General features: G+C 51.2%; 2 protein-coding genes across 6 annotated transcripts in view; one reads left to right on the plus strand and one right to left on the minus strand.

Moving 5' to 3' along the window:
* GPLD1 (glycosylphosphatidylinositol specific phospholipase D1) overlaps window positions 1-13,984 on the plus strand; it is a 68,032-nt gene that overhangs the window by 51,789 nt on the left and 2,259 nt on the right. For all 5 annotated transcript variants that reach the window (XR_007152033.1, XM_047857863.1, XM_047857866.1 and 2 more), the window contains 10 exons: window positions 1,827-1,937; window positions 3,233-3,307; window positions 3,405-3,561; window positions 4,051-4,192; window positions 4,971-5,076; window positions 5,162-5,255; window positions 11,143-11,319; window positions 11,662-11,822; window positions 13,025-13,051; window positions 13,174-13,224. Coding sequence is in view for 4 of the 5 variants with exons in the window: in XM_047857863.1 (XP_047713819.1) it covers window positions 1,827-1,937; window positions 3,233-3,307; window positions 3,405-3,561; window positions 4,051-4,192; window positions 4,971-5,076; window positions 5,162-5,255; window positions 11,143-11,319; window positions 11,662-11,822; window positions 13,025-13,051; window positions 13,174-13,224 (1,101 nt within the window). In the remaining variant the exon portion in view is untranslated. The remainder of the gene's footprint in view (window positions 1-1,826; window positions 1,938-3,232; window positions 3,308-3,404; window positions 3,562-4,050; window positions 4,193-4,970; window positions 5,077-5,161; window positions 5,256-11,142; window positions 11,320-11,661; window positions 11,823-13,024; window positions 13,052-13,173; window positions 13,225-13,984) is intronic.
* MRS2 (magnesium transporter MRS2) overlaps window positions 13,039-13,984 on the minus strand; it is a 39,552-nt gene continuing 38,606 nt past the window's right edge. Inside the window, exon 12 of the transcript XR_007152035.1 lies at window positions 13,039-13,062. The gene's annotated coding sequence lies outside the window, so the exon portion shown is untranslated. The remainder of the gene's footprint in view (window positions 13,063-13,984) is intronic.

The following is a 13,984-nucleotide window of genomic DNA, read 5'->3' on the forward strand; positions in this document are numbered from 1 at the left end:
AGGTGCCCCTCATTCCTTGGTTTTAAGTGGTTCATCAGCAGAAAAATCCCACACGGACTATATGGATGTCCAGCACGGAGTCTGCATTGACCCCTCTTGGGAGCACCAGGAGCCTGGAAGGTTCCCCCGGGGCCTGACCGGCATTCGTTCTCACAAGAGCTGTCTGCGGCCACGCTCCTTGGCACAGACGAGTGTGGGAGCTGGGGCAGAACTGCGTGCTCCGAATACCAAGCACCGGGGGAGGGAGCCCCGGACTTGGATCAGAAGCTGGTTCCTGTCCCGGGTAAACGGCAAAACCCCCTGCTGTCGAGTTAATGCTGTGGAGACCAAACAAGATGACGACGTTCTTGGACCCATGTCCACAAATGAAAAGCACGGGGTTTAGGACCTGACCTGACGGAAGGGGCCCTGTATGTGAGCGTTCGTCCAAAGTCGGCTGGCCGGTGTGCGAGGTTACACAGTCCCGGAGGGACAGCATTTTTCGGAACCTTCTGACACCACACGAGAAAGTTCCAAAATCAGTCTGCCCGTTGCTGTTTGCTCCTGACTTCTTCACAAAGCCACTCCGTGTCAGCCTTTTGGGTAGGGTCTAACCCTTTGGGCTCCTGCAGAGGGGAGCGAGAGCGGCGGCTGTCGCCTGGGGACAATCGAGTGTCACGCACTCGGGACGTGGAGGGGGCAGCTCTGTGTTCTCGTCTCCCAGTGACCTTCGAGGAGAAGGAAGATGGCCAGAGGAAGGCGGGGACTAGGGAGGGGACTCCTTCGGTCCAGCCCGAGTCTGCAGTGAACTTTTCTGTGTCCTTGTCTGTAGGGTGAAATGCATCTGTCGTGGCCCCTTCCTCGTGGCCCACGTGCTTTGTGCCCTGGAGCATTCCTTTCTAGTCTGTTGAGTTCCCGCCTCGCAGGAAGGGGCAGTCTTCAGAGGCACCATGCACGTGGGTGTAGCGCCATGAGCCAGTACATAATTGATGCGGACTCTGGGCCGTGTGTATGTGGCAAACCACTCACTTGTGCAAGACTGGTCATTGTTCTAGAAGTTGTGTAAGAACGGGAGGACGAAGAGTTGCGTTTGGGTTGAGGCTGGTTCCAGAGGGTGGGGGATGAAAGGTCTAGGAAATCCACCTTGGAAGAAAATTGTCCCTGAACGGGCTGGGTTTTCTACCTGTAAACCGCGAACGGGGGGATTAATAAACGCGCCTGCCCTAGTCTGTGTAAGGTGCTTAGAACGGGGTCCTCAGCAGTGTTGTCCAGAACTTTCTGTAGCGACATCCTGTAGCTATGCTGTCCAATCGGAGGGCCACTAAGTGCAACGGCTCTTGAGAACTTGCCAGGCAGCTGGTGCCTCTGGGGAGCTGAATTTTTAATGTGTTCGGTACGAATTACTTTAACTGTAAGAGCCACATTTAGCTCGTGGCCCCTGCTCTGGCCATCGTGTGGCTCTAGAACATCCTGAGTGCTCATCAGACATTAGCTGTTGTTGCTGGTGGGTGCGATGATCATTTTGGATGTTTCCCAGGGGGAGTTTGGCCCTGAACGTGGGGCAGAATGTACATTAGACCGGTTTCTAACTCTGCAACTTGTGAGGACAGACCCTCTTCTTCCCGGCACCCCCCCTCCCTTAAAGCAAGACAGGCTTGCCAAAAATATCCTTAGGGCAGAGCCGCCCAGCGGGGAGTCTGGGCGTCTCAGGAGTGTCACAGGTTGCTGCTTCCTTCCTGGGCCCTGGGGCTCCAGGGCAGGGGTCTGGGTCTCTGTATTCCCGGGGAGTCCTGTGTGCTTCTGAAGGTTGTGGCTCGGCCTGGGGGGAGTCACTTGTGTCTCTTCAGCCCTCAGGTCGGTTCGGCTCGGCCTTGGCCGTGTTGGACTTTAACAAGGACGGCGTGCCTGACCTGGCCGTGGGAGCCCCATCCGTGGGCTCCGAGCAGCTCACCTACAAAGTAAGGCTGATGCTGGGGGCGGGGGGGCAGGGGGGGAGGCCGGGCGGGAGGCCCGGCTGGACAGAGCCTCTGCAGGAAGCGGACAGCCAAGTGTGTCGGCTGCAGTGTGTGCGGGGAGATGATCTCGGGTCCCCCAGTTGGGGTCCTTGACGTGACCACAGGTTACCAGGTGCCACCTAGTCCCTGCCTTGCTGGCCTAGCGTGGCCTCAATTCCACCAGAAATTACTCCCCCGACCCCCTCAGATGCTGGATGCTGGAGGGGGATGGAGATTCCAGCCGATCCGGAGGCCCCGTCATCCCAGCAGAGTGGTGACCTCCCTAGATCTTCCCGCTCATGCACAGACCCCACCCCGTCCCTGTTCCTTGCCCAGATCCGGTCCTGGAATGTGGGCTCTTGTCTGCATGTGCCCCGTGCACGGCAGGCCCAGCTTCTGTGCCATGTGTGAGCACAAAGGTCAAAGGCCCTTCATCACCAACCCCCCCCCCCCCGCCCCGCTCACCCCACCGCCCGCTGCGAGCTCACCCTCTGCCCTCCCCCCTCTACTCCTGGGCCCACAGGCCCCTGCACATGAGCACCCAGCTTGGGCAGCTCCCTCCCTGCTGGAAAGTCCTTTCTTCCCTTTTCCTTTAGAGGCCACATGAGACCCGTGCCGGAACTGTCCCCCAAACCCCAGTGTGGGTGACACTTCCCGGCCTCACACGGCACCCTCTGCCCCTCATGCCGTGGTGTTGTCATTGCCCGCTTGCTAGCTTTTCGGGAGGACAGAGTGTTGTTATTTATCATGGTTCCTCCTGTGCTTGGCCCAAAGTGGCACATAAATGCTTCTAGAACGAATGAGGATGGAGACCGGCAAGTGAGAGGACAGGAAATGGTCTGCATCACAGAGTGATGGCACGGCGTGTGCGTCTCGAGGCACACGCAAGTCGTGTCCAGAGGACTGATGGGCTGGGTCACGGAGGAGCCGGGAACCGAGCTGGCCTTGAACGGGGGAGGCGGGGGAGGCGGGCGAGTGGTCCTGCGAACGCACGGACAGGTGTGGGTGGCACGCACAGATGAGTGACAGTGACTGTGTCCGCGTCGGGGGCTCCACCAGTCTGATGGAGGTGACCTCAAAACCGTCTCAGCCCAGCAGCAGATGCGTGGGCCGGGTTTCCCTCCGTCACTGAGCTCCTGACAGTAGGGACTCGTGTGGCTTATGTTACCACCGTTCCTGCGTCTCCTGCTCTTCTTTGGGGCTCTGGGCTCACCACCCAAGCCTCCCGACCGCCCCGTGCCTTGCCTTGCCTTGCCTAGGGTGCCGTGTACGTTTACTTCGGCCCCACACGAAGAGGGATGTCTTCTCGCCCCAACGTCACCATCACCTGCCAGGTATGTCTTGCGCCTTGGCCGAGGGCGGCGAACCGGACCTCGCCGCATCCCGCCGTCGGCCTCTGGGAGTCACGCAGTTTCCTGGTCTCCCCTACAGGACACCTACTGTAACCTGGGCTGGACGCTCTTGGCCGCGGATGTGAATGGCGACGGCGCGCCCGATCTGGTGATGGGCTCCCCCTTTGCACCGGGTGGAGGGAAACAGAAGGGCATGGTAGCTGCATTTCATTCCGGCCCCAACCGGAGCGGCAAAGGTAACGCCTGGTGGGGGGGTGGGGGGGTGGGGGCGGAGGCCTCCCGGCTCTAGTCTGTGCTGGTGCACGTGGCCTCGTGTCCTTTCTTCCTCACTCCGTGATCATTTCGCTGAAATCTACCAGCGTTTAGTCTGGCGGGTGTTCCCGCAGGTGCTGTGGATAGTCACAGGATGTACAGAAAGGGATCCAGCTTCTAGGTCCAGATCCAAGGGGGCCGGTGGGTTGTTGGCAGAGTCTCTCTGTGGAAGCATGGGAAGCCCGAAGGCATCCCAGGGATGCCCGCCCCGCCCCACCACCCCCACCCCGTCCGTATTGCATCCTGTGCGCCACAGAAGTGAGCTCTGGAGATTTCCTTCTCGTGTGAAGCGGGGGATCCATTTCTGACGGTGGGGGCCCTGCGAACAGCTTGGGGGGTATCTGAGAGCTCGGGCAAAAACTCAGCGCCCCCCCCTCCCGTGTGGGGTAAACGGCGCTGGTGGTCTCGCGTAGAAAAGCTGGACGTGGAGGCGGCCGACTGGATGGCGAGGGGCGAGGAGGACTTCTCCTGGCTAGGCTACTCCCTGCACGGGCTCAGCGTGGACAACAGGACGTTGCTGTTGGTCGGGAGCCCGACCTGGAAGAACAGCAACAGGCAAGCGCCCAGGGTGGGGCCGGGGACCGGTGGGCACCCGAGGCCGCCGTGGGAGCCCGCGGAAGGGTGGGGCTCAGACACAGGGGCCGAGGCCTTACCCTGCGAGGAAAAGCGAAGAAGGCTGTGGGGCGAGGTTGCAAATCCTCCTCCTTAGAAGTTTAAGAACGAGGTAGAGAGGCGCATCCGTTTGCCAGGCTGCCGTGACAGCGTGCCCCAGGCTGGGTAGCGTAAGGCACAGGAAGTCATTTTCTCACCGTTCCGGAGACCGGAAACCCAAGGTCAAGGTATTGGCAGGGTTGAGGGCTCTCCTTGGCTTGCAGAGGGCCGCCTCTCCATCCTCATACGGCCTCTTTTCCGTGCGCCTCCCTGGTCTTTCTGTTCTTACAAGGACACCGGTCAGATTGCACTAGGGCCCCACCCTCATGATCTCACTGTAACATAACTACCGCCTTAAAGACCCTATCTCCAAATATACATAATCTGAGGTGCTGGGGTTAGGACTCCAACATGCGAATTTTGGGGGAGCACCGTTCAGCCGTGACCGTAGGCCTCCCTATACCTGCTGTCAGCTGGGAGGCCGAGTGGTGAGCCCCGGACCTGGAGAGTCTTAATACTGGGATTCGCTCTGGAAGCCACCCCTGCTCCCATGCCAAGGATCCCGGGGAGGGGGGGCGGGGTGGGGAAGAGGGGGCTTCTCTTTGCTCGGTCCTGGACCTGAACACCCGGTCAGTTCTTAATCCCGGGCCCCAGCAGCTGACCCCCGCCTGCTTCATTCCAGTCTGGGCCGTTTGTACCGCACTCAGGATGAGAAACAGAGCCTCGGACGGGTGTATGGCTATTTCCCGCCAAATTGCCAAAGCTGGTTCACCATTTCTGGAGACAAGGTATGGCCGCTGCTCCCTCCCCAGGACAGGGGGCGCCACGGAGGGTTCTCTGAGTTGTACCATACTGACTCCTTGCATTTCACAGGCAATGGGGAAGCTGGGTACTTCCTTGTCAAGTGGTCACGTGATGGTGAATGGGACCCGGAAACAGGTGCTGCTGGTTGGAGCCCCGACGCACGGTAGGTCATTTGCCAGGAAACCTGGCTGCTTGTTTCTCATGTGGCTCCTTGACTGTGCCCTACTGGGGGAGAGTTGTGAAATCTGGAGCCAGACAGACCTGATTTTGAGGATTTCCTTTTCTCATTAATCACAAGCTGCACAAGCCCGGGGGAAGTTACTTAACCTCCCTAAATGTTAGCATCATCGTTTGCAAAATACAAATTATAACGTCCCTCTCAAAGATTTGTTGAAAATCCCCCATGAAAGTGAGCTAGTGTGTTTTTAAAGCTCCTGTCCCACTGTGCTTGGATGAGAGGGGAGTTCAGAAGATTCTGTAAATCCATTCACCAGGACTAGGTCTGCTCTGAGGACATTTGTTTATAAACCATTATTTTATTTACTTTATGGGGGAAGAGTTTTAAAAAGCCGACAAAAACGTATTCACTTCAAGATTGTCAAAGCGAATCACGTTTATTGTAGAAATTTGTGAAAATACAAAGATGTATATAGAAATCACCCTTATCCAGATACTTAACAATTTAAGCTCATACTATATGTTGTGTGTATAATATATACGCATTTTCACACCTGATTTCTTATTCTATATCTTGTGCGTGTTCTCATGTTACTAAGATTTTTCTTAAATGTGGTTTTCGATACCTATCACATTTTTTTTTTCCACGTGCACATGCCAACATTTACTAACATCATCCCTATTCTAGAAATTTAGGATGTTTCCAATTTTTCACTGTTGTGAACAGGGTCTCATTGAACATCCATGTACAGAAAACCTTGCCTTTCTGAATAGTTTTAAAATCGGTTCCTGGAAGTGGAGTTTCTGGACTCGAGGGTCTAATAGTAAGGCTCTTAACTGCATACTGTCAAATTATTTTTCGGGAAGATTTTTGTTTCTTACGATACAATAAGCAGAGCGGACTGGGCAAAAGAATGGTGAGCTCCTTCATTGCATGATTCAGGACGCAGCATTGTCACACCAGGAACTTGCTGACTTAGCTTTGGAAAAGTTGTTCTTCCCCACTCCCCACCCCTTTTTACACAGTCAAGGTAGTGATTTCCAAACTCCTGCAACACACATTAGTGATTTTATTTGCCTCACGTCTCTTTCTACTGGAATGCTGTGAGTAGAGCTTTCCAAACTTTAACGTTCCTACGGTCTTAGTAATTTCCTATTACAAAATACTGTATAAATTATAAAAAGGCTAATTTATATATCTTATTACATGTGTATTATATACAGTTTAACCTTTTTTGAGACCATTATACATTCACATGCAGTTGTAAGAAATAACATGGGGAGATCCACGTGACATTTTATCCAGTTTTTGCCAAGATAATACTTGTAAACCACAACAGTGTCACAACCAGGTTATCGACACGATGTAATCCACCAGTTGAATCTTGTTCAGATTTTCCTATTTTTTAATGGTTTTATTATTTATTTTGCGAGAAAGCGCATGTGAGCGGGGGAGGGGCAGAGAGACAGAGAGAGAGACAGAGACAGAGAGAGAGCATCCCAAGCAGCCTCTGCACGGTCAACACAGAGCCCGACGCGGAGCTCGAACCCATGAACTGTGAGATCGTGACCTGACCTGAAATCAAGAGTTGGTTGCTTAACTGACTGAGCTGTCCAGGCACCCTGGTTTTACCTATTTTTTACTTATATTTTGCCTGTATTTCACCCACATTATTTGTGAGTCCTGGTACGGATGAAAATGTGGAGGCCTTTGTTACAAATTATTCAGAATTTTAGGCAGGTGACTGGAAAGCATCAAGCCAAGCCTGGGGCTCCGTGTGGTTGCCTGTGTGGCACATGCTGTATTTACGTCCTAAGAACTTGGCCCCCATTGGTTGCTGTACAGCTTCTCAAACCTGGAATCAGATTAGACATGACCACCCTCATTTTTAATCCACACGGATTTTCTCGTGGTACCTGCACTTTATTATAACCCCTAAAATCCCAGTTGGCAAAGATATGATGTCACTCAAAGGATCGTAGGGAACTAGTGTGAAAACCATGAACTGCCTCCAACAGGTAGTTCATGTGGACGGCAGACAGCGTCACTGTGTTCCCTTCCAAGGGTCAGCATATCTGCATCTCCCGGGGGCTCACGGGAGTGCTTCGGTGTAGATGGGAATCACGGCTCTGTGGTACAGGGTCACCTATCTTGGAACAACTGGATGTACTCACCAGATGCTGGTGGTCTGGAGCTTGACCCTGTCGGGCCTGTCCCCTTCACCCTGGGCTCTGTCTCTGGCTCAGCAGAATCTTTGGTTCAGAACGTGGCCACAACGAACGGCTTAAATATTCAGTGGGGACTTTAGGGTGTTGATGACCTATGAAGTGTTTTCAGTATTGAAAGGGTTGAGAGGAGGTGGGCACTCACACAGTGCTGCTGAGATGTGAACTGATATAGCCCTTCTAGAAAGGTTTGGTTAAATGGCAAAAGCCTTAAAGATACTCATTCCCTTGGATAGTCTCTAAGAATCTGCTCTCAGAAAGTTATTTCAGAGCTGCAGGGAAAGATCTTTCTCACAGTGTTAATTATAATAGCAAAAAATTAGAAATGGCTTAAGTGGGTATAAAATTTTATAATCCATAACAAACTCCACAAACTCCATTTTGTTTAACATGTCTATGGGTGTCAGTCTCCAGAAAGAAACAGATGCATTGTACAACTTCACTATACTTTTTTGGGGGTGTTTTCCACACCTTTTGTAATGAATGATATGTAAAAAATCCTGGCATTCCCAAGTCTGACACTTCTAGTTTTGACTATTTCACGGTAGTCCGGAAAGTCAGCCACGGGAAGTAACATGATTCATAGTTTATGAGTTGCAAGTGTTGAGCCACATCGCAAAGCGGTGTCCCCATTCCTGTGGCTCGTGCAGGGGTCCAGCTGCAGGGACACACCCGTGTGTTACGACAGCTGTGTGTTCTGCTGTCACAGTAAGTGAACTTAGTCTTGAGAAGTGACTAAAACACTTGTGTGTTTAAAAAAACTTTCACCCCCGACCCTGACCTATCCCTTTTAAAAAACCCAAGGTCTGCTGGATTACTTTTGTTATTCAAATAACAGATGCAGAAATAATGAAACATAACCTTGGGTTTGTTTTTTTCCCCTCTTGCTTAAAATGTGTATCGTAAGCCACTGTTTAATTTGCATCAACCTGAAGATGAAGTATTTTAAAATTTATTTTATTGAAAAATATGTTTCAGGTGTATATAACGTACACATTAGGACATGACCCTTGGAAGTTCTAGTTACCATCTATCAGAAATGAGGTATTTGGAATGGCCAAAAATTTAAAGTATCTGAATCCTTTATAGACTTTTTTAGAGCAGTTTTAGGCTTACAACAAAATCGAGTGGAAAGTACAGAGATTTCCCGTAACCCCCTCCTGCCCGCCCCCCCCCCCCACGTGAACTGTGGGCCCTGCTGTCTTCTGCATCAGACTGCATCTGTTATACCTGATACGTGATGGACCTACACGGACCCACCATTAGAACCCAGGTTATGGTTTACATTAAAATTCACTTTTTGTGCTGAATATTCTATGGGTTTGGACAAACGTAGGACCTGTATCCATTATAGTTTCACTGCCCTAGGAATCCTCTGTGCTCACCTCTTCATCCATCTTCCCTCCTAGCTCCTGGCGAACCAGTGATCTTTCTACCTCTCCATGGCTTTGCCTTCTCTACAATGGCATACAGTTGGGATCCTAGTACGCAACCTTTTCGGATTGGCTTCTTTATGCATTATGCATATTCTGCATTAAGGTTCTCCCATGTCTTCATGGCTTGCTGATTTTTGAGCCCTTTTCAAATTCTGAGAATTGAAAGCAACACTGTGCTGAAATTGTGACTATGATAAAAAGTAAGAGTTTTGGAAGTGCTAATCACTGCTTCCCCTCCCCCAACCTTCTGCACTTGGAGCCATTTGAGAAGTGGACTCATGAATCATTCCTATCAAAATATGTGTCTTCTAAAAACTGGGTTGGAGAATGTGGTCTGGATGGGCAGCCACGTTCAGGCTTTTCTGATCTTGGCCCACAAAGTGACCATGGGGTGACTTCTCTGAGAGAGAGTTTGGGTCTGCAGGCCATCACATCTGGCCTGCAGTACGAGCGGCAGAGGTGTGGACTCAGGAGTGCATCTAGAAGGCAGACCTGGCTGTGGTCTGTGTGCGTCCCGCGAGCAGCAAAACCAGCATGATATGCCCACCCTGCAGGCAGGCAGAGCCAGAGGGAGAAGCCACATTTGTCCCCCGCCCCTGCAGGCAGGCACTTCATCCTCCTCCCTGTGGCCAGAGCTCCCAGCATTACTGTGTTCTGTGACCCCAGGGAGCTCGAGTCCCTTCAGGAAGCAGAAGGGCGTAAGAATGTCCTCTCGTTTTGACGTTTCTTCATACTTTGGGCTTTCACCCTGAATTTTAGCGGTTGTAGTTTATGGAAACACTGTCCTCTTGGGAATATTGTTCTGGGTCAGGTTGTACTTTTATGTTCAAGAGCCCAGATTGCTGAACCTTTCAAAGTGCTGGCTGTTTCCTTTTTGTCCTCGCTGTTATTCCCACCGCCATTCTTGGCTCTGCTTTGAGCTTTCAGTTGGTTCTAGTTGACAGCTGGCTATGAACAGGGCATGAGGGAAGGCTGTCCAAGAAAATACAGTACAACCTTGGTTTGCAAGCATAATTTATTCCGGAAACACACTTGTAATCCAAAGCACTTGTACATCAAAGCGAATTTCAAGAACCAGTGGCTCAGCTGTGGTCATGTGACATTCAGGGTCATATATGACTCATTGTAAGACATCGCTCATTGATCAGGTTAAAGCTTATTAGCAATGGTTGCTAGTCTTTCAGAACACTCGCAGAACAAGTTACTTACAATCCAAGGTTTTACTGTAGTCAGTTCTACACACAATACTAAGACACTGACACAAGATTGTACCTGTTCATGGACGCGTTGCCTGGGTCATCGTAAGCCTCCCAGGACCAGTAACCCCAACCGACAGATGCCATTGTTGTTTTTGAGAAGGTACTTATTTCTGAAATGAAGGTTGTGTTCCAGATGATCTATATAGGCGAAATTCTAGCTTTGTTTAAAAACCGTTCAATATTCACCCATTTAAAAACCATCCATCCCATACGTGCACTGAACCAAGCAACGTGTTTCTAAGCACATTGTGGGACTAAGTCACGGTCCCATTGCTTATGGAACTGACAGCCAGGTGCAGGAGAGGCCCGGTGAACAGAAGCGAGGCTCCCCTGCGAGGGGCACGGGAAGCAGCAGGCACAGCGTGTTGTGGCCGCACACAGGAGGGAAGGGAAGGCTTTGCAGCAGAGGCGAGAGCAGGGCCGCGTTCCAGAAGCGCAGGAGTCGGCCGGCAGAGGGGTGTGGGGGAAGGATGCCGGTTCCAGGCAGACAGCACATCATGTTCAGAGGCCCAGACTTAAGAAATAGAAGGGGCTGTGGTTTAAATCTGTGATGGGTGACGTGTGGGTGAGAAGGGGGACGTGGCCCCCAAACACTAGAGCTTTAAGTAGCCAATTCTCTAAGGCCTCCTGAGCCCGCGGAAGGCCTCGTGAAGAATTTAGACTGTGTATCTCACAGGAAATTTGTGATGTAAAAAAAGATGGTTGTATGGAGAATGTATTGCAGGGGTCAGACCTGTCTGATGGGACGTCACTGAGCCTACCCAGTGTTTGGTCTCCTCATGGCCACAGTTGGTCAGCGCTAACCTCCCCCCCACCCCAGTCCGTGGGATTCTGAGCAGTTGTGTCACTCAAGGTACAGAAGACTGAAGCGAGAATAGGACTCCATTCAGCGCTTTACATTTTCTCTTCATTCCTGTGATGGCAGCAGACACCATGCCCTGGTTTGTTTCAGATGAGAAGTCTAAGATGGCGTTCCTGACCATGACCTTGCACCAGGGTGGAACCGGTCGGATGTATGAACTGACGCTGGACACGCAGCCGCCTCTGCTTGGCACCTTCAGCGGAGACCGCCGCTTCTCCCGATTCGGTGGCATTCTGCACTTGAGTGACCTGGATGGCGACGGCTTAGGTAGGAGAGGAACAGGGCCTCTGGCCAAGAACTGGCTCCCCAGTCATCAGACCGGCCCCCGAACTGGGTCATGTAGGCTCTGCCCTTAGCATCGACAGCTCAGTGACCCAAGGCCTTTAGGTAGATTTTAGAGCTCGGTAAGACCAGAGCCAAGAGAAAGTTCTACTTCTTGAAGGTGGTAACATGAGAGCCATGCATGTCAGTTGTTGTCCAGGAATGATTGACTGGGGACCAGAGCCTTGACTATGCTGGGATGAAACCGGGTAGACGATTTAGGGGATGCGTTCATGGGACTTGCGGGGGGTTGGGTTAGGACCTAGTTCTGATTTCTGTCGTCTGCAGATGAAATCCTCGTGGCAGCCCCACTGCGGATAACAGACATCACATCCGGGCTGCTGGGAGGGGAAGATGGCCGGGTGTACGTCTACAATGGCAAACAGACCACCTTTGGTGACATGACGGGCAGATGCAAATCCTGGGCAGCTCCGTGTCCTGAGGAAAAGGTAACGTGGGCCCGTGTGGAATCCTAGGCTACGCTGGGAAAGGCGGCTACCTGCGGATGCCTTGTGACATCGTGTCCGCTGCGCAACTCTGACGGTTTCTGAGCTGTCTGGCGGTCAGGGCACAATCACTTGCCTGTGTGGCATAGGCCCGAGCAGCCCTGCATTCTTCCACGTCTGCTTGCACTGTAGCTCAAGTCCAGTTGGACGTAGTGTCCTGCTCGTTCTGGTCCCAGCCTGCCTTGCTTGGTTAGGGCCCATGGCAGCCCCCTGGGATTCCATCAAAACGCCCCCTCTTTTGTTTCCTGTTCACTGCTTCCTGTTCATCCCTTTTCTCAGGTGGGTTTTTTTTTAAGTTGCCTGGGCCTAAAACACCATTTTTAAATTTAAACAACCTTATTTAATTGCAAAAGTACAGTTCATTGTAAAAATTTTAGAAAATACAAGTGGTACGAATCCTCTACCTAGATTTGCACTCTGCAGAGACGATGCCTTCTGTTAACCTTCTGAGGTGTAGCCTTCTGGTATGCTTTTCTGTCGGCTTAATGGTTCCCATTTATTGTGCACTTACTCTGTACTTGGCACTGCGTTAACACTTGATAGATGTCTCCCTCACTGCTACTTCTTCAAGCCACCTCCAAGCTACTATGTGGGTACTGTGCCAGATGAAGACGTCGAATGTCCGTGAGGAAGGCGCACCAGGTCACAGTGCTAGGAGAGGGCAGGCCAGGGCCCTGCACCAGGAGCTGATTCTTTAGGACACTCTTCACCATTAGTGTGTGTGTGGATAGGGCTTATTAACAGCCGTGATCATCTTGTCCACAATTTTGTAACTTGGTCTGGTCTTCCCTGCCAACGTAGTTAACATTTCTCCATGCCTTCTATTCTCATACAGTGGACTTCCTGGCTGCCTGTTTTATCTGTGGACACACCATAGTTTATGTAGACGTTATCTGAGGGACTATTAGTCCCTCCGTCCATTTCATTTCACGGTTACAAATAAGGATATAAATATCCATATATGAACATTTCTGTCCATCTGTCTTCTTGAGCTACACTCCTGTGAGTGGAATTTCTGGTGTCAAAGGGCATGCACGAGTTGAGGACTTCTCCAGAATGTAGATGTGAGTGTGGGGCTTCACGATGAGCGGTTAAAACCTGCATCGACAGTAACACAAGTCTCCCTTCTCTCCCCTTCCTTTCAGGCTCAGTATGTACTGATTTCTCCTGAAGTAAGTACCTCCTGAAGGAATGAAGAAAGAGAAACCACAGAAGTGCACCCTTTCCCTTATTTTAAACTGATAAGATATCACAGTATGTTTTCAAAAGACCATTAACAGACACTGCTTTACAGGCAAGTTCAAGGTTTGGGAGCTCCGTGATTACCGTGAGGTCGAAAAACAAGGTGGGTATGAAGACTATCCTTTGGATGTTTATATCCTAAGGCTGTGGGCGGGAGGGGGCGGGGTGGTCTTTCATCTAAAAGATTGTATGTGAAAAAGAGGAACACAAAGGAAATGACATCCATACACAATCTCATCACTTTCCCATTCAACCCTCAGGGCTGGGCTGGCAAATTACAGCCTGTGGGACTAGTTTTTGTACAGGCCATGAGCTAAAAATGATTATTACAGTTTAAGTGGCTGGGTGACACCTGAGACTTGTATGAAGCGTCCCTAGTTTTATCAGAACACATTCCTGCTCCCATGTCTCTGTGGCAGCTACTGTAATGCAATGGTGGGCGATTCGCTGTCCCAGAGACCGAGGTCCCCCACAGCCTGAAGTAATCATCATCTTGGCCCTTTCAGAGAGTTTGCAAACCCCACCATGGCAGATAACCACTATTAATATGCTGGCACGGTTTCGCCCAGATTCCGGGACAAACACGTAAACGTGCACGCACTCTACCTGCCCGGCCTCGTCACCTCCATGTGCTCTATAGCATCTGATGGCTCTTCTCAGACCAATACACATGGAGCTGTTGGTGTCTTTTCAATGGCTGCATCGTATTGGTTTTATTTGGTTCCCTTTCTCCATTATTTCCATTTTTATAGAATTGTGCAAGCCTCAGGGTTCCTGGGTGGCTCAGTTAAGCATCTGACAATCTTGATCTGGGCTCAGGTCATGATCTCACAGTTGGGGAGATCAAACCCTGTGTCAGCCTC

The sequence above is a fragment of the Prionailurus viverrinus genome, chromosome B2 (genome assembly GCF_022837055.1).
Source record: "Prionailurus viverrinus isolate Anna chromosome B2, UM_Priviv_1.0, whole genome shotgun sequence".
NCBI lineage: Eukaryota > Metazoa > Chordata > Mammalia > Carnivora > Felidae > Prionailurus > Prionailurus viverrinus.